At 43.8% G+C, this 19384-nt stretch overlaps 1 protein-coding gene across 1 annotated transcript; it reads left to right on the top strand.

Annotated features, from left to right (window-relative positions):
* The first annotated feature begins 676 nt into the window (after window positions 1-676).
* On the top strand, window positions 677-19371 carry LOC134805831 (protein wings apart-like). The gene is made up of 14 exons (XM_063779040.1): window positions 677-1282; window positions 1652-3501; window positions 3698-3886; window positions 4279-4383; window positions 4707-4850; window positions 6479-6600; window positions 7837-7963; window positions 8557-9927; window positions 11998-12199; window positions 12582-12700; window positions 13574-13737; window positions 14754-14860; window positions 15663-15847; window positions 16831-19371. Exons 1-14 carry the CDS (start codon window positions 1123-1125, stop codon window positions 17059-17061), a joined length of 5076 nt encoding a protein of 1691 aa, XP_063635110.1. The 5' UTR covers window positions 677-1122; the 3' UTR covers window positions 17062-19371.
* Window positions 19372-19384: the final 13 nt, after the last annotated feature.

The raw sequence follows: 19384 nt of genomic DNA, 5'->3' as shown, positions 1-19384 counted from the left end.
GCACCTTAGCTTTGATTAAGTACAATCTTATTTAATATATTGGTATTTATTGGTGACACAGCAGAAATATCTCTTAAAATAGAATCGATTCAGAGGGCTTACCGCGAACCACGTTCGACGTGTTGCCTCTCTATCGCACTTGTAAATTTGTCCGTAAAGTTGACAGGGAGGCAACACTTCGAACGTGGTTCGCGGTAGACCCTCAGAATGTAAACAAAGATGATGGCTGTCATTCGCGATCCACATTCCACAGATAAAACACAGATGACACGCGATTTTCGCATTATTCGAACAGTGTTGCTAACCCGCGATTTTTCAAATTTACCGCCGTTTGCTACTGACAAGATTTGCTTGACCCAGTATAATTATGTCTGTGTTCCATAAAACGTATTCATATTTAGCCCCCTCCAGACTATGCACGTGAATCGCGGGCGAAGCCGTGAACGCGAGGGTGGAGTCGATTTCGCAGGTCTGCGTTCAGGACTCCACACTCGCGTTCGCGGCTTTGCGCCGCGATTCGCGCACGAGTGTGGAGGAGGCTTTTGAAATAATCAAAAAAATTAATTTACAAGTGTAGCCGGGCCTTTTTCATCATTTCCTTTATGGTTAGTAAGCCATAGACAAGAAGTTTTGAGTTTGTATTGTATTCATTTCGCCATTGCCCCATTGGCTGAATTATTACTTCATCTTGTTTTCCAATATGGCGCCGTCTGTGCTATGAGATGACAACATCGTAGTTTGTGTCGGATTTGTCATAATCAAAATTTGTTTTAGTCGGTATTAATTTATCTACCTCATATGTTCAAAGAAAATCGGTAATTCTAACGATAGTTACATAATCGTGCCACGCTTGTTAAAGAATCATCCAGTCGATGCGTCCTTCTGTGAGAAAAGTACTTAGCTGCCGTAAAAATGGCGGGTGTATCTTTACTGATTGTGTTTTCATATCATTCGGAGAAAGTAAAAGAATAGGCTAAAAGTGATTGTAGTCTCGTATTGAGTGTCAGTTATATTACGTATAGTAGGACGGCATGTTTTGTATCTTGCTGTTTTGACATTTGAAGAGGTGATTGATTCGGGAGAAACGGTGCAGGTGTCATCGTTATTAATGAAATTATCACTATGTCGCGCTGGGGCAGAGGCCGAGGCGGCAGTGTGGCCGTGCCGCTTGATAGTGCCCTGTTTAGAGAAAATAGTAATTGCCCGACGGCCGCTCGCTCAGCGGGCACGGTCGGGAAGTGGGGAATCACCAGCTTTACGTCGATTAGAAGCGCTCCTTACGGTAAGGATTACCTCACGTTCGCTTAATTTCGTGTACTTAATCATTTATAAGACTTCAAAACTATTATACTCTATACAATAAGTACTTTATGTATTCTGCGTCTTTGCCGCCTTTTGGTCCACTCCACTACTTAGAAATGGAATTAAGCCTAAATTGTTCAATTAAACTTTCACACACTCGTAGTTTATAGTTCCGATTAGAGATTGTGGATTTCTACTTCCTATGAAAGTTAAATTAAAGTTCTTATTATCATAGGATACAAAGTGACTAATTGCACAATAAACATAATATTAGTACAATTTCCCATGACTTGGAAATAGCTATTATTGTTATTAATTAGATCTGATGACATATTATTTTTATTTACAGCCTACACCAGTAATGTTCTTAAAAAGCCAGTCCAAGATCAGAACAGTCCGCTGACAGTGCCTGCGGTGGAAACAGATCAACCCCCACCTAAACCTAAGAAATTTTTCAAATCGCGCAATGCAGAGCCTTTCCCACCTGTTCCTCAAATTACATATGCACCACCAGTACCTGCCGCTCCATTATCCCCGGAGCACCCTTCGAATAGCAAAGAAAAGAAAGCTACCAAAAGAAGTAGAGTGTACAACAGGGACTCTTCATCACCAGAATTGCCTCGACGGAACTCTGAAAAGGCTAAAGCTAGAAAAAGTTCTGTGGCTACAAAGGCTGCCAAGAAAGCAGAACCACAGCCTGAAAACGCTCAACCTAGGAGTACACGGTACTTGGTTCGCAATCGTGATAAAGTAATTAACTATGCTGAAGATGGCAGCAACAGTCCCATTCCTGAGTTTTCACGATATGAATCATTAGCTCCGAGAGTATCATCACCAAAAACAAGCCCGTTGGTCTCAAGCCCTGTGCCCCCTAAAGTGGAAGTGGCCAGTCCCTCAACTAGTAAAGAGGTGGTGAGCCCCTCTACGAGCAAAGATGGTAATGAAGAAAGAAAACCACCTCCTATTGTACTAAGAATATCAAAGGGTACATCGAGGATAGTCAGTACTGATTCTAATGAAGGTTTCACATCACCTGGTTCTGACAGGCATTCATCTATGGACATGCATTCAGATCTTGGTATAGATCACAAAAAGAGCCCATCCATGGAAACAATATGTTCACCAAAACATGAGGGTCTTAAAATCACTATCAAATGTAGTGGTCTCAGCCAAGAAAGCAAAAAAGAAAAGAAAAAGGATAAAAAAGAACACAAGTCACATAAGAAACATCACAAAGCCAGTATAGATGAAGATGCCAAAAAAGCTACATCGCCATTGCCTGGTTCTGACACATATGATCTTTACAAGACCCTTGCCTCCCCAGGTAATGATAGTGACAAGGACAGAAATAAAGCTCCAAGTGGGGAAGATGATATTGAGTCTCAATTAGCAAAGCTCGATTCCACTGGGTTGTCACATAAATCTCCTAGGATAGACGTGTTACCAACAGAGCCACCACCAGAACCTAAGCCCCCAGAGGGTGGTAGGGCCCGTCGAGCTAGACAAGTCATTAACTACAATGAGAATGATGATTATTTGGATAAATTGACTTCTGGCCATTCAAGCAAGCAAACCGTTAAAACAGTCAGTGACCTTAAAAAAGAAAGTAGAAGAGGGAGAAAGAAACATGAGGCTGCTGTGCTAGAGGCTGCTGCAGCGGAGAATGAAAGCAAAGCAGAATCTCATATAGAGAAGAATGATTTGATTGATATATTGTCAGGCTCAAATGTAGATGAGGGGAAAACAGAAGTCAAGCACAAAAAGCAAAAAGCTAAAGCATCACAAAACAAGCACGCTAGCCCTGATTATGGAGCTGAGCTGTCTCAGGAGCCCACGCATGAACAAGAAGAAAACCAGCATGAGCCTTTAGAAGATGAACAAATGGAAGCTGCACCTGAATCAAATATAAATGATGCAGGTAGTCACTCACAACCTCCCACTCAAGCTACAGATTCTGATTATAATAGTTGTCCAACTGAATTCTCTGAGGATGATTCTCAAAAGAATCAACAGGAGGATGTATTTAAATCACCGCATGGCATTGATGATGACCATGTCGAAGACAAACCTAGTGTGAAATTAGTTATAACCAAAAAGAAGGGTTCTATATTCAAGAGCAAATCACTTGTTAATGATAATCCATCTCCACTACCAGCAAGGAAGAGACGCCATTTATATAAACATGAATGGGCCAATGATGTAAGTACTCATGCATAAAGTTATCATGATGAACTTGAGACTATCACAATAAGGTCAAATTTACCACAAAACAATGGGTTGTTATCATAATAGCAATTTGTATGGTATAAAGTCTGTTTTCACGTTTATTATTGATAATTGATAGCAAGTTTTATTATTGACTGATGTAATCGTCAAATATTTTTATAATTTGCAGAAAGGAAATGAAACTCCCCGGCCTGAGCAGCCCGAGAACACGGAAGTAAGGAATCCAGCTAGCCAGGTGCCTGAAGAGCTCACGAAGGTCACAAGGTATAGGGCACCTGATCCCATCATGGATGACCCAACATCCATTGAAGCTGTCAAGCCCTATACTAGTGTTAGGTGTGCTAAAGAAGCTAAGGAGGTATATGTACATTTTTCTTTATGTAATATTAAACTGCTGTAAAACAACATTTCTGATAAGTTTGCACTAAAGTTGTAAATTGCATGAGTATTTATGAGTTATTGAGTACTTATGGATTAAAACGAATGTAACTAGTATATTTTTGTTTAAGTAACCTTGAGTTATGTCATTGGCCAAAGCAAAGATCAGGGTTATGGTGCAATGATACTGGGTCATTCACATAGTTAGTCGTAAAACGAAAAGTATGGAGCCGTCAGGCAACCAAACTTGTTTGCATTGGATGAACAACCCAGAATGATAGTGCCATCATTTGAAATACAAAGTAATGGAAAATTGTAAGTACAGTTTCATTGAAGCAGGTTTGTTAATTTATTCCTGTTTTTTTCTTACAGTATTACACAGTAGTGAGAAATGTAAAGAAAGCACATCAAATACAGGAGATTGGAGAGTACCAAGAATTTAATGATGATGTAGATTACCTTCTAGACGCATTACAGGTTAGTTACTTTGAAATGTTGCTGCCTATGTACAAGAACTTGCATTCGACATTACATTGTAACATTTGGTAGGTCAATCAAATTTGCTCACCTCAGTAGTCTTTAATGTTACGAAAATCGAATGCGAGTTCTCAGAGAGTTCATCTAAATGAGCCATAATTTAACAGTCAGAATAAAAATATGTTTGAGGATAGGGAGTGCCTAAAATAAAAGATTAGTCGAAAATCACATTGCCAGGGTCATTAGTGCCTTTAAGCTTTCTCAGGTTTTTGGGCATCCAAGGGGTTGTTTTTTTAATGTCGAAATACCTATGTAAACAACAGGACAACAACCCGATCTCGACGCGCTGCCTGTCCGCCATCACGCTGGCCAGCAAGTGCACGGCGCCCGCGTTCCGCATGCACCTGCGCGCGCACGGCACCGTGCAGAAGTTCTTCAGCGCGCTGCACGACGCTACCAATGACCAGGTACGCACGTACATATAGGCTTATATTTTTGGTCTAATTGCATCCAGGTTGCATCAATAATAATCGACGGACTGATATCGAAGACTATGAAACTTTTTATATAGGAGCCTATGAAACTTTTTATAGGGAAAGTGAACTGTAGGCGACAGCACATGCTTATGGGTGTGAAGTGCCAATGTCAAGTCAAGATTAAGTTTTCGATTCAGGAGCATCCACTATAGGCAGACTCCAACGCGCACGGTCCCTAAGTCCCTATATACAAAAAAAAACAGTAGCTACAGCCAACCCTATATTTTATTATATTTTCTCGTCATTAACCGCCGGCCGTTCGTCACTCTTTTGAGCTTATCTTTGTTTACTTCATCTTACCATTATATTATAAAGCTACCGACAAGTGATGTTATGCGGAAAATGATGTGCAGCATGCGACAAGTCATAGGACTAAGAATTTTGTCATTCAACTCTCAACTAGCGACAAAAGTAAAGGCTTACCCCCTTATTCATAATATTCATAAACATTTACTAAAGTTGACAAGCCGATAATAATCGTTTGTCCCTATCCATCTTACCAATACGTCGGAAAGGGACAAACGATTATTATCGGCTTGTCAACTTTAGTAAACGTTTATGAATAAGGGGGTTAGTTTTTAACGATTATCTTTCAAGCTTTACGACGGATCGATAAAAAAAAAATGTAAGGAACATATTCTTATAACTAACATGAAGCACTCATTAACTCTATAAATACGCTCCCTAAATTACATCTTCAGTTATTATTATTACGGAACGGTAGCTTAAAAGCATCTCAGGTCAATTTGATTATAACTGTAACGTGACCTACATAGGATTTGATTCTGTTATCCGATGTGATGCGAGTGCTGCCATCTATCAAATAGGGCCTCACTTAACATGACAGATTCGACTGTGCATTATGTATGGCCTGTCCGATTTCTAAGATCATGTTCGCCATACATTTACTATGGCGTACTTTACTTGATCTTAGAAAAACGGACGGACTTTACTTTCTTTATGAATAAACTTGACGTTTCATGGGCCATTTACTTCGACGTATTTGTTCTATCTATCTAATAAATTGTTTTATTCACAAAAAACAGTTTACGTAAACAGCATGTATATATATTTTTTATACACACGTTCATTATAACATTATGTTCTTCATAGCAGTGGGTAATCTACTACTCTTTGAGACGATTCTAATGAGCTATAACTTAATAAGTCTGCGTTATTTTTTACGGAGCTCCAATGGCCATGGATGTCTTAAGTCTCCATCATTAAACCAACTTAATGAAGTTGATGGTACCATAACCTTTTTTTTTGTTAGCCTAGGTTAGTGTCTCACTACTGGGCAAAGACCTCCCCTCTTTTCCTCCACTCCACCCTGTCGTTTGTACGGTCCCGCCAATCCGGTTAAAATGCGTCCAAGTCGTCCCGCCATCTCCTTTTTGGTCTGCCTGAACCCCGGCCTGCACCATCGATGGTGTTCCGTGGGTCCCACTATAACATTACAATGAAATAATGGGGAACAATAAACAAAGTAACAAACACGGTAAATTTAAAGTTGGATGAAAAATTTAATTGTGTTTTTACAAATTGCATTTAATTTTCAGAGCTTGGGCCTGTGTACGGCGACGGTCATGTTCGTGCTGTCCCAAGACCGACTCAACATGGATCTGGACCGGGAGTCTCTGGAGCTCATGTTAAATTTGCTCGAATCTGATGTATCGCACAAGTAAGTTATTTCTAGTTATGTTACAATGCTTCTTATTTTGTTGCATCCCCCTGATACTGGAAAGTGTACACCAGTGGTGGGCAAATTTTCTTCATGGGGGGCCAGAAAGTTTAGAAAATTTAAGTGGAGGGCCAGAAATGTAGGAAAAAATTATTTTGATTTGTGATAAATTGATAATCGTGGGCCAATGCCATATACTAATTATTTCATAGGACCGGCGGCGGGCCGGATAAAATTCATTCGCGGGCCGGAGATGGCCCGCGGGCCGTACTTTGCCCACCACTGGTGTACACGCTCGAAAAGAAATGTTAACGACACGGTATGAAGCACATATTCTGTACTAAGATGATATAGGCGGAAAATCGTGTTGATGGATATTGGTTTAGCCGTGGATTGGATTAAAAGAAAAGAGCTTTTTCATTTTGTTATCATTTCTTTTCCACAATTTATTTTAACCTAATTTCAAATAGGGGGTATTACTGCAATGTCCTGCCACCAGAGTGCAGCACTAAGCTAGCTAGTAAACCATAGAGTAACTTATACATACTGTGCCTTAAACTGTTTTTTGACAAGTTTTCACAGACAATAAAATATGACATTGATGCATCAAGGCGGCTTGTTAACAAGGGCCTACCGGGAAACTTGAAAATCGACATTTAGTTATCTGCCTCTTTATCGCTCGAATATGTAAGAGTCATAGAGACGTTAGATAACTAAATTTCGATTTTCTTGTTTCGCGGTAGACCCTTGTTAACAACCTTGTGATGGATTGTGGTAGTAGCGCCCCCTACGCAGAGTTTCGTGTAATATTCCCTTATTGACCTATTTTTTAATTGAACGCTCCCATCAAGTTGCACCGATACTCGGGTCCAGGGTCCTTACCATGTCCTTATTGCGATTCTGTTTAGGACCTAAACTGAATTGCTATAGGACGGAGCTGTATAAGTCGCATAACTCCGTCCCTTAGCAATTCAGTTTAGGTCCTAAACAGAATCGCAATAAGGACATCATGGTAAGGCCCCAGGTCGCATGAAACCATTGGATAACGGCAGCTCACTATCGGCAGTGATGGTAATCCTTGATGAGAGGGCCTTACTCTACATGTTTTTTGGCTGACATGATGGTGTAGATGACTCCAGTGAAAATGTCGGGGACTCCAGTGAAAATGTCGGGGGTTCGTCCATTCTCAATCGTCTATTTTACTTCTACGTTTTTAATTAAACATTTTTATTATAGAAATGCGCTTGATGACTGCGGGCTCACGTCTGCCCAGCTGGCAAAGACGCAAGAGCGGGTGCGGGAGCTGTGCGCGGAAATCAAGAGCCAAGGGAAAGCCAAGCATTTAGATTTGGATAACATTACCGTAAGTGATCATCCAGTGTTTTTATGATTTCAAGTCTGGGATGGGCTTAAGCTGGGTAGACGAAATAACAAATGTTTGACGAGTAACATATTGTAATAGGTAACATCAGAACTATAATAGAGGAAGATTTTTTTTTACACAATTATTGTTCAAAGCTATGAATGAGAATATTTTTCGAAACCAAATTTGTACTGAAGGTCTCATTAGGCGGATCCACATAGAACTAGCCCCCACGAAAATGCATAAAGACGTGGCTTACCCGGCGCAACAAATGCCTTAACCTTTTCCACGCCGTGTTAAACACAAACTCAGATGCCCGTCATCAAAGTGTCAAAACTGAAGTTGAACTTTTCATATATATGTACGTAGGTCTGTGACGGATTAATCCGTCTTCGGCGTTGGACCTACGGTGGGGATATATGCATTGGCGTCATTGGCGTGAAAAAGGCTAATACGTCTAGACGGATTGAATTATTCCCTGCTTCCCTACACGGACTCGCCTATCATTATATAATGGGTAGCTGTTAAAAAATCCGGTCCAATTTGTTGTTATTTGACTATTGCCTGCAGTGTATAAGACCTTATCTTCGCAGGTGGGTCACTTAGCCATGGAGACGCTACTATCGCTAACTTCGAAGCGCGCCGGCGAGTGGTTTAAGGAGGAGCTCCGCGTGCTGGGCGGCGTGGACCACATCGTGCGCACCATCCAGGACTGCGCAGCGCGGCTGGAGGCGCCCGCGGCCGGCTGGGGCCCGGCCGACGTGGACGTGCTGAGGAAGGCCGACCGCTGTCTGCGCGTGCTGGAGAACGTGAGTATATACAAGGAGGAGCTCCGCGTGCTGGGCGGTGTGGACCACATCGTGCGCACCATCCAGGACTGCGCAGCGCGGCTGGAGGCGCCCGCGGCCGGCTGGGGCCCGGCCGACGTGGACGTGCTGAGGAAGGCCGACCGCTGTCTGCGCGTGCTGGAGAACGTGAGTATATACAAGGAGGAGCTCCGCGTGCTGGGCGGTGTGGACCACATCGTGCGCACCATCCAGGACTGCGCAGCGCGGCTGGAGGCGCCCGCGGCCGGCTGGGGCCCGGCCGACGTGGACGTGCTGAGGAAGGCCGACCGCTGTCTGCGCGTGCTGGAGAACGTGAGTATATACAAGGAGGAGCTCCGCGTGCTGGGCGGTGTGGACCACATCGTGCGCACCATCCAGGACTGCGCAGCGCGGCTGGAGGCGCCCGCGGCCGGCTGGGGCCCGGCCGACGTGGACGTGCTGAGGAAGGCCGACCGCTGTCTGCGCGTGCTGGAGAACGTGAGTATATACAAGGAGGAGCTCCGCGTGCTGGGCGGTGTGGACCACATCGTGCGCACCATCCAGGACTGCGCAGCGCGGCTGGAGGCGCCCGCGGCCGGCTGGGGCCCGGCCGACGTGGACGTGCTGAGGAAGGCCGACCGCTGTCTGCGCGTGCTGGAGAACGTGAGTATATACAAGGAGGAGCTCCGCGTGCTGGGCGGTGTGGACCACATCGTGCGCACCATCCAGGACTGCGCAGCGCGGCTGGAGGCGCCCGCGGCCGGCTGGGGCCCGGCCGACGTGGACGTGCTGAGGAAGGCCGACCGCTGTCTGCGCGTGCTGGAGAACGTGAGTATATACAAGGAGGAGCTCCGCGTGCTGGGCGGTGTGGACCACATCGTGCGCACCATCCAGGACTGCGCAGCGCGGCTGGAGGCGCCCGCGGCCGGCTGGGGCCCGGCCGACGTGGACGTGCTGAGGAAGGCCGACCGCTGTCTGCGCGTGCTGGAGAACGAGAGTATATACAAGGAGGAGCTCCGCGTGCTGGGCGGTGTGGACCACATCGTGCGCACCATCCAGGACTGCGCAGCGCGGCTGGAGGCGCCCGCGGCCGGCTGGGGCCCGGCCGACGTGGACGTGCTGAGGAAGGCCGACCGCTGTCTGCGCGTGCTGGAGAACGTGAGTATATACAAGGAGGAGCTCCGCGTGCTGGGCGGTGTGGACCACATCGTGCGCACCATCCAGGACTGCGCAGCGCGGCTGGAGGCGCCCGCGGCCGGCTGGGGCCCGGCCGACGTGGACGTGCTGAGGAAGGCCTACCGCTGTCTGCGCGTGCTGGTGGAGAACGTGAGTATATATATGGGCTGGATGTAATGTTAGTACGGCAGATATTACATACTATTTATTACCTAACATCGACGTCGCCCTAATACCTCCTGGAAACCACGGATTGCGGACGTTTACTAAGTTTTTTCAACCCCTTGAGCGACCTAGTATCGCATGTGTGTAACCCAATTTGCCCTATGACACTCTAGTGACACGTGTGACAGTAACGGATTCGCTCTCATTAGCCAAAACTTTTTTATGATTCTGTCAAGTTGCACACGAAAATGAAAATAATTTGTATTGCTTAAAATGTATTACCCACATAATAAAGTGGTTTTGGCTAAAATTCTAGAAGTAACGGCACAGAAAAAAAAATAGACCAAATAATCGAATGATGTTTCAAAAATCACCTCGACGGTTATTGATTAGGCAAATACAGTAGAACCCGATTAAGACGATTCTCAGGGGACCTAGCAAAAAAGCGTCTTAAACGGGAAATCGTATTAAACGTGAAAAAAAAACTTTTCATGTACAAATACCGCAGCCGGTGATAATGAGCAAATCAAAATCTGGGAGTGATAGCTTGCACTCCGTGATCCATAACCGTCAAGCAGATGGCATAGCATTCTCACGCCGATAAGGACCCAACAAAAGACACGACATAATATAATATTAGACAAAACAAAAAACCTAAGGTTCTAACCGGCTTGCTAGAGCGGTAAATGAAAACTAGGTTCTTTATAGTAAATAATTTAATATGAAAATATGTACAATAAAATAAACTAATTTCTGTCAGTACTTGAATCTAAACATTCTAAACCAATAAAATATCGTCACTGGCATTAGCGTTCTTGAATCCCATTCTTTGTCGAACCGTACGATCAACTTAGGCTGCGGGTGCGGGAATCAGCTTTGGCAACGTAGGTAGGTAGAGAAAAGCTTCAGCAGCAAACGTCCAAATAATAAGCAGCAACAGTAATAAGTAGCTCTTCAATTTAAAGGTAGAAGGAAGGGCTGCAACAATCGTACGTTCTTAGGCTTGTCGAAACCTAACCCAAGCCTCATTCCGTTACGAGAACCAGTGACGTACATTACGTACAAATAAGACTTGGATTAGGTTTGATTTCAACATAAACCTAAACTTCATTTTATATATACAATTATACAAACTTTACCTGCATTAGTGGCAGCCCTAGTATTAAACTTAATCACTAATTATAACCATAGACCATAGATTGGCATAAAAATAATAATTACAGAACGGTGCTACGTCCAACAACATTTCCAAAGGAAAAAATTATGAATTTAAAACAAAAGACGGGCGAATCCCTTATATTTTTATTTACAACCGGCCAGTGCGCGCGGTGGCTGTACATGCAGGTTTGCCATGTTACAAGGTAGGTAATAAACACATTAAAAAATGTTGGCTAACGGCGTATTGCATAACAATACGACCGTACGACGGTTATGTCACTAACACAAATGTGCAGATAGTGCGTAACGGGAATTTTAGATGGCGTATTAAGCGGGGCGCGAGTCGTATTAACCGTGAAAAAATGTATGAAAACAGGCACAAGTTGCAGGGACCGGCGTAAAATAGCGTATTACGCGGGAAATCGTATTAAACGTGATCGTATTAAGCGGGTTCTACTGTAGATAAAAGCGCCAAGAATGTGCAAGTTTTCCAGCATTCATGTTTGCGCATGGAGCGGGCAAAAGAAATATCTTGTAAGCACATATGTTGCATATCCGCCAAACGATCTGGCGCGCTCTGATAGGACTCGGCAGGAGCGCGACCCACACGCGTCGCTCGGTAGGGATCCAGCCATCCACGAGAGACGCTCCATGTTCACGAAGCCACAAAGCGTCGACCATTCGGGTTATTCCGCGGATACCGACATAATATTGCTTTATGTTCCTTAGGTGACGCAGCAGAACGAGGACAACCAGCTGTATCTGGTGGGCGAGTCCCTGGGCGCGGCGCGTACGTTCTGCGCGCTGTTCCGGCGCTGCGCGGGCGAGGCGCGCGCCGCCGCCGGCCGCCTGCAGCTCGCGCTGCTCGACGCCGCGCTGCCCGCCGTCAAAGTGCTCGTCAACCTGTCGCACTCCTTCTCCCCCAGCAACGGTCAGTACTGTTAGAGCGAGACGATCGGCTATTCCGGCGCTGCGCGGGCGAGGCCGCCTGCAGCTCGCGCTGCTGAGTGTTTCCACCAATCCAAGCTAGCGGTGCCTTCGTATTTGAAGTATGCTGAGCTTCACTTTCCTAATTTTCGTTTCGCGGACATCGACGGCAAAACATTGGCATAATAGTGCTTATAAAGGGTGTCGCGTTTAGTATGGTATGGACCTTCGCTTGAGCCAAGTTTCTCTTGAAATTCAAGAGCTATTTGTTAAACTCCTATGTATGTTTAGCTCTCTGTGGTGCAAATGCGCGCTATCTTTGAAACCACCTTCACAATAGAACATAGACTGCAATAAAGTTAAATAGAAATATTTTTGCTTTGTAGTGTCTCCGGGCGCGCGCGTTGTAGGCGAGCAGCCGGGCGTGATGGAGATGTGCCTCATCGTCCTTAACAACCAAGAGAACTTCATACCAGATAGCAAAAACTTCGAGTTCAGTGTTTGTGTGAGTGTACCAAACAAATCACGTTCAGGACGCTTTCATCTTCAAGTTAACATTTCAGCTCGATCGTTCTAGCAAAAACTTCGAGTTCAGTGTTTGTGTGAGTATCAACGATTGCATACCAAACAAATCACGTTCAGGACGCTTTCATCTTCAAGTTAACATTTCAGCTTGATCGTTCTCGTCAGCGCATCGTTCACTATTATATGTACTGCAATCTTTCGCGTGTAGATAGGCTAGTTTCCTACAGGAAAATTGTTTTTCAGCAACCGGTAATCAAATTGACAGAAAAACAAGATCAAAGTTTGTTTTCCACTCGCTACAACTTTTAAATTAGCAATTACTTTCCCCCTTATTCATAAAACTTAGCAACCAATATAAACCACTGTTGAATTTTGTTGAATCAGAAATGTCAAAATGACTAACGTTTATGAATAACGCTATTACTCGTTAGATAGATTGGTCGTAACATGTTATGATATTGTTCATCTTTCTTATTAACTCTACATTTATAGCAAATCGTTTTGAAGAGTGACTGATCTGAATATCTCATTTTGTTATTACTGACCCTCTAATAAGAATAATATGTACATATTTTGCATTAGTGTTAACGCTCAGTAGCCTATAAAATTCCTGACTTATCTCAATAAGTGAAATGTAATATTTCTTTTGAGACAAATAAAAATATCTTTAACCCGAATATCTTTGAGACTACTTTATTGGCAATATAATTAAAATGGTATAGTACTGTAAAAACCTAATTTCGCGCATTTAACTTCTAACACGAGTTATCCAGATTCCTCTCGTGAATTACGGGAGGCCCGTGCCAGTAGTGGTACGCATATAGGCTAAATTATTTAATTATATGTTAACCAGGTGTTACTGCTGCTCATAAACCTGGTCCAGAACAACGAGGAGAACGCGAACCGGTTACTCAACGTGCGCATCCGCGTCGATAATGACGAGGACATCATCTCGCGCACCGTCTCCGCCCTGGACCTGATCGTGGACCTCTTCTACAAGCGGGTCGACCTGGCCAGGTAATCATATACACATCATAGACTAGACCTGGTCCTTAACAACGAGGAGAGAACCGGTTATTCAACGTGCGCATCCGCGTCGATAGTGACGAAGGACATCATCTCGCGCACCGTCTCCGTGCTGGACCTGATCGTGGACGTCTTCTACAAGCGGGTCGACCTGGCCAGGTAATCATATACACATCATAGACTAGACCTGGTCCTGAACAACCAGGAGAGAACCGGTTATTCAACGTGCGCATCCGCGTCGATAGTGACGAGGACATCATCTCGCGCACCGTCTCCGCCCTGGACCTGATCGTGGACCTCTTCTACTAAATATACATATACACATCATAGATAGACTAGACTTGGTCCTGAACAACGAGGGGAAAACCGGTTACTCAACGTGCGCACGTATGCACGTACTCACCAGAACGATCACATTGTCATACGAAGCACCAGCTTTACATTTGATGACGTAGAGCAGGGGTCACCAATTAGTTTTTTTAGGATTTTTAGGTCCGGTTTTTAAAATAAAATTACCATCGCGGTCCGTTTCTACTTGAGTTTATTAAATAAGCAATTGTAACGTACTTACTACCTACAGCACAAAATATGTTGGAGGTCTGGATTCGGAACGGGGTCCGCCATTTGGTGACCCAGTCTCACTTTGACTAGAATAGATGGTCCACTAAGCCAAGACGTGTATATGAGTTATAATCTCCTGGATTACAGCTCATTCATGGAGCTGAATAAGCTGGAACCAGGAGACTTTGAAGTGTGAAGTCGATATTTATTGATGAGGATCGATAAAAACTATCCTATGTCCTTCCTCGGGCTTTGAGCTATCTCCATACAAAATTTAATCTAAATCAGTTCAGCGGTTTAAGCGTGAAGAGGTAACAGACAGACAGACAGAGTTACTTTCGCATTTAAAATATTAGTAGGGATGTTTAAGGCTATGGCAATAAGAAAGTATGTTGTATAACCAGTAATTGCTTTAGGTATAACTCAAATATTTTATTTTAATTTAGGAGAGCCGAAGAAAACACAGATGCTTTGCTTGATGGCGAAAAGGAATCTGATGGTGAAACTGACAAGAAAAAACAACAAGATGACATCGACGAAACTGTTGCGAAACGTAAGTATTCAGACGAACATTTGACTATTCTGCTCATAAGTAGTATGCGATTGCGGCCTGGACACTGTTTAAGAGAAATTAATGTTTATGTGGTGATTCAATCCTCTATGGCTACTGATGATTTAGTAAATAATTGTAAACGTTTTCAAGTTTTAATTAATGTTTCTCCGACCCTAATATTAATGATAATGATTATTTTTGAGAAATTTCAATCAAATCAGTTCTTAGGAGCCGTTATCTACGTGACCGGAACAAGTAAAGGCGCGGGCTAATTGTGCTAATGAAGATGTTTGCGAGTCATGGCCGCCTTATTCCAAAATGCTTGAGCATACAGATCGCGCAAGTAGCTCTCGACCCCCGCCTGTTCTTCTGCCGCGTGCAAGCACTATACTAACGGTTGGGGGGTGCATTAACCTTTTTGACGCCTATGGCGGATATATCCGCACCGTAGGTCCAACGCCGAAGATTAATCCGTCACAGACCACAGAGCAACATAGACCTACGTGCATATGCATAAAGTTCAACGTGAGTTCAACTGAGTCGCTTAATTTCAAACTCGGGTAAATCCATCTGTCAGATTATGCGATTTTGGTATTAAGAAAAGGTAATAGGGTAGATATTTGCTGAGTGGGTCGAATGGATTTACTCGAATTTAAAGATAAGCGATACAACTTCAGTTTTGACACTTCGGTGACGTGGCGTCCCAGTGGATAGCTTTTGTGTTTGACACGGCGTCGAAAAGGTTAAGCGCTCAGTATCCTATGTAAAGCCGTGACCCCTGAGTGTGACCTCCTTGCCGCAGTGCTGGCTCGCGCGGGCACGCACATGGAGCACACGATGGTGGGCGCGTACACGGCGCTGCTGCTGGGCCACACGGCCGTGCTGAGCGCCGCGCACGCCGCCGCCGTGCGCCAGCGCGTGCCCAGCTACGCCGCTCTCCTGCCCACGCTCAAGAAGTACTACAACTTCCTGTCGCTAACCGCCAGTGTGAGTACCGCCGACACTTTTTTTATGAATATACGTATTATAGTATGATCTGTATGATGAATCGCCAGATGGTACTAAGCGACGACGGAAGAGATCGAAGTAAGTTATTTTCTTGAAGGTTAGTCGTATCGGTTCGGAAATACCGCGGGCGACAGTTTATTCCAAAGTTTTAGGTGTGCGAGGTGGGAAGTTTCTGGAGAAACGCACAGTTAGGACTTCCATCTACGTGCTGAAGATGGAAACGTTGTACACATATTTAATTACACAAACGGGTCTACCGCGATATACTTTCATTATTTTTATGTATCATACCTTAAATTCCGACGTTTCAGCTGAGTTGCACCAAAATAAGATAATGAAAGTATATCGCGGTAGACCCGTTTGTGTAATTAAATATGTGTACAACGTTTCCATCTTCAACTTGAATGTGTACAAAACGCGAGAGTATATTGGAAACGTTGTAGCTTAGAGTGATGGCGGAAAGAAACGGTGAAAAGGATAAATCCAAATAATTCTGCCGAGCACTATCTCCCGTTATGTGTGCGAAATAATGCAGAGCAAAGCTACATTTCTACATGGTTAACATTTCATAACCTTCTTTATTTTCAAAGTGAATACTTTTATAAATAAGTGCATACGTTTTCGTAGAGTCCGTCTAAGGGTCCACATTTTGCTTCATGAGAAAATGAGATACAACGCACATTGGACCAAGAAATTGGACAGGTGGAATACCACGCTAAGCTCTGCACAGACTTTGAAGGGACAGAGTGTGGAAGTGCCACTAAAACGTATATCTGTATAGGAAATGACGTTATCGTAGCACCTCGATACTGTTACGGCGATGTGTGTGCAGAATTAGCTGATCCAATATCAAAAATAACCATCTTAATTGTTTTCATTACATTGTGGACCCACTCGTAACATTCGCTTTCCGGAACCGGGAAGTGTCGATCATAATATGAAAACGTTGCATACGTTTCCAGGGCGAGGCGATGATAGTGGCGCACGTGAAGGCGACGCATGTGATCATCAAGTTCATGGAGCGCAGCGACGCGGAGGCGGCGGAGGAGGAGCCGTACCCGGCGGCCGGCGCCGCGCCCCAGCCCGCGTACGCCGCGCACTGCTACGGCAGCTCGCCCTCCGACGTGCCGCAGGACATGTCGCTCAGCGGCCTCAACTACTGCCGGCCCCAGCCCGACCGCATGTCCTCGTGAACGTGCCGACACACCTGTTCTACTTCCGGTGACGTCGCGAGGGTCGGCCCTTCCGTTCTGTCGGTCCCGGTGAACGATGTTAAATCGTAAATGTGCCCGCCCGAGAACGCTGGTGCGTACGGCGTGCGGTTATAGTGTGAAGCGTTGTAAAAAAAGTTGAGTTTTATTAGTTTACATGACGGTTGTAGGGTGGAAATAGAATTAGTATGTTCCTTTAAACGGCACCATATTTTATTCGTTACTTAATCGACGTGTAAATCGGTCGCGTCTAATGGATTTAAAGGCACTTTGACGAATGATAAGGATCTCGGCTAGTTAAATTTCCACCATATTAGATTTTATTATAGTAGGATAGCTAAAATGTAAACCGCGTTGTTCCCCCGACGTCTGTGTCGCCTGCGAAATAATGATGTTCCAGTCGTCGGTTCCGATTTGAATGTTTCCTACTTATTGACGATGTTAGTTCGTGCGATCGTTCTGTGTAAATTGATACGTTAACGCCTGTATATTGTCAACCACTATTACTAGAGTATGCCATTTGTAATGTAACGATAGGTGGATTGCACACGGCTATTATACCTCAACTTTTTGTATCGATATATTTCCCTTCTCTGAAACGTGTAAATATTCGCAGACCATTAAGGTATAGTTAGTTTACGTCTATCAGGTATGGGTTATGGAGTCTTAATTAAATTGAGATATTCCGAGTTTAAGCCACCGAACTGGCAATATAAAAGTGCAAAAATAGTACAGTAAGTGTATATTGATATCGTAATCCTCTCTGTGAATATCGTGTCCGCACTTTTTGTATAATACTCCGAGAGAGTTACAAATTTATAAATTGTTCTACCGAGGCACAATCCTTATTGTAAATAGTTTCGACTGGTTCCAATGAGCGTAGGCGCGATGATTAGAAATGAAACTGATGAGATAGCTCACCCCGCCTGGGCCGAGTCGTTCGTCGTGCTGAAGCGTGCCGTGTCCGGTGCCGGAGTCCACGACGAGCGGCTGCGTCCGGCGCGGCGAGGATCAAACAATGTACAAACACTTGTCGTTATTGCCCCCGAATGAGAGAACTATTATTTGTTTAGAGGTATTTACGAGTAGGACGATCTATGATGTTGGACTTTATTGACTAGCGGGTAGGCTAAGAAGGTGAACGCATGATATTAATCTTTCTCCATTTTTGTGTTTTTATACTTTTTAAAGACTTCTTTTTACGATTGACTGATTGTACATTAGAGCGGAAATTGATTTTTCCAAATTTGATGTTTAGATTAATATTTTTATAAAATATCAAATTGCTAAGGCGCACCGATTACTTAATTTTTTCATCTTTATTTGTACTACGGGAGCACATTTTATGGGATAAATCGTAAATCTTGAATTTGAAGTAACGAATATCTAATTAAATTTGTAACATATTTTTACTTTTTAAAAGATGTGATCGGCCTTATTTTTTGAGATTCTCCAAATTTCATTAACAGACGGGGTATGAAATGAATTTTGTTATGTATACATTTATTACACATTTAGAGATTGGGTTGGTGCCAATGTACGTTTGTCTAGTTCTTGCCTGATCTCGAGCAGTGGCCAGACCGGTCACGCCCCGTATGCGACAGTCGGGCGACAATGTACACCCAGCTGCAAAATAGCATGCCCACTTTATGAGTGAATTCATTCAAGACGTGTCCATGCAATTTTTCAGCTCGTCCTGCGTCGCTGCCGTATCTCCATTGCTTTGTACATCTGAAACTGACGCGGGCTGCAACCGCTCTTGTCATTGGCCGCCTGTTATTGATCGACAGTGGTTGTCTGCCTGAGACTGCAGAATATGGTTTTGAATTTTCGTACAAAGTCCACGTTTCACAATAGTGTCAATAACCAACAACTTTCAGGCAGACAATCACCAAAAGAACGCGACTCACGTGCATTACCGTCAGCGATCTGACAGCTTTATTTCATGTGTAAGGTGTTCGAATCATTTACTATGTGACGCGGAACCCGCAGCGGCGGGATCACTCCTCTTGGTAACGTTTTATTTAACAATTGGAGACTTGTTTGTTGTACAGATGCCTAAATTATATTTACGTAATTTATTGACCACGTGTATGTATTGTCTAAGAGTAGCTTTTAACGTGCATTTCGTTATGAAATATCACCTTTATCACACTTGGGTTTTGAATATAGTATGTTGTTTTAGAGTACCACGAGAGTTTGATATCTTGAGAAATTATTATTGTATATGTAATGTGTAATTATGTTATAAAGTATTACGTGTAATTATTAAAACAAGGACAATTTAAATAAGCTGATTTTATTT

The sequence above is a fragment of the Cydia splendana genome, chromosome 2, assembly GCF_910591565.1.
Source record: "Cydia splendana chromosome 2, ilCydSple1.2, whole genome shotgun sequence".
Classification (NCBI taxonomy): Eukaryota; Metazoa; Arthropoda; class Insecta; order Lepidoptera; family Tortricidae; genus Cydia; species Cydia splendana.
Note: the sequence above shows the minus strand (reverse complement) of the source record. Positions and strands in the feature narration are given on the sequence as shown.

Coding starts and splice junctions, on each gene's coding strand:
- LOC134805831 (XM_063779040.1), top strand. CDS start 1,123: ATGTCGCGCTGGGGCAGAGGCCGAGGCGGCAGTGTGGCCGTGCCGCTT. Junction 6,601..7,836: donor GAATCTGATGTATCGCACAA/GTAAGTTATTTC, acceptor TTTTTATTATAG/AAATGCGCTTGATGACTGCG. Junction 13,738..14,753: donor AAGCGGGTCGACCTGGCCAG/GTAATCATATAC, acceptor ATTTTAATTTAG/GAGAGCCGAAGAAAACACAG.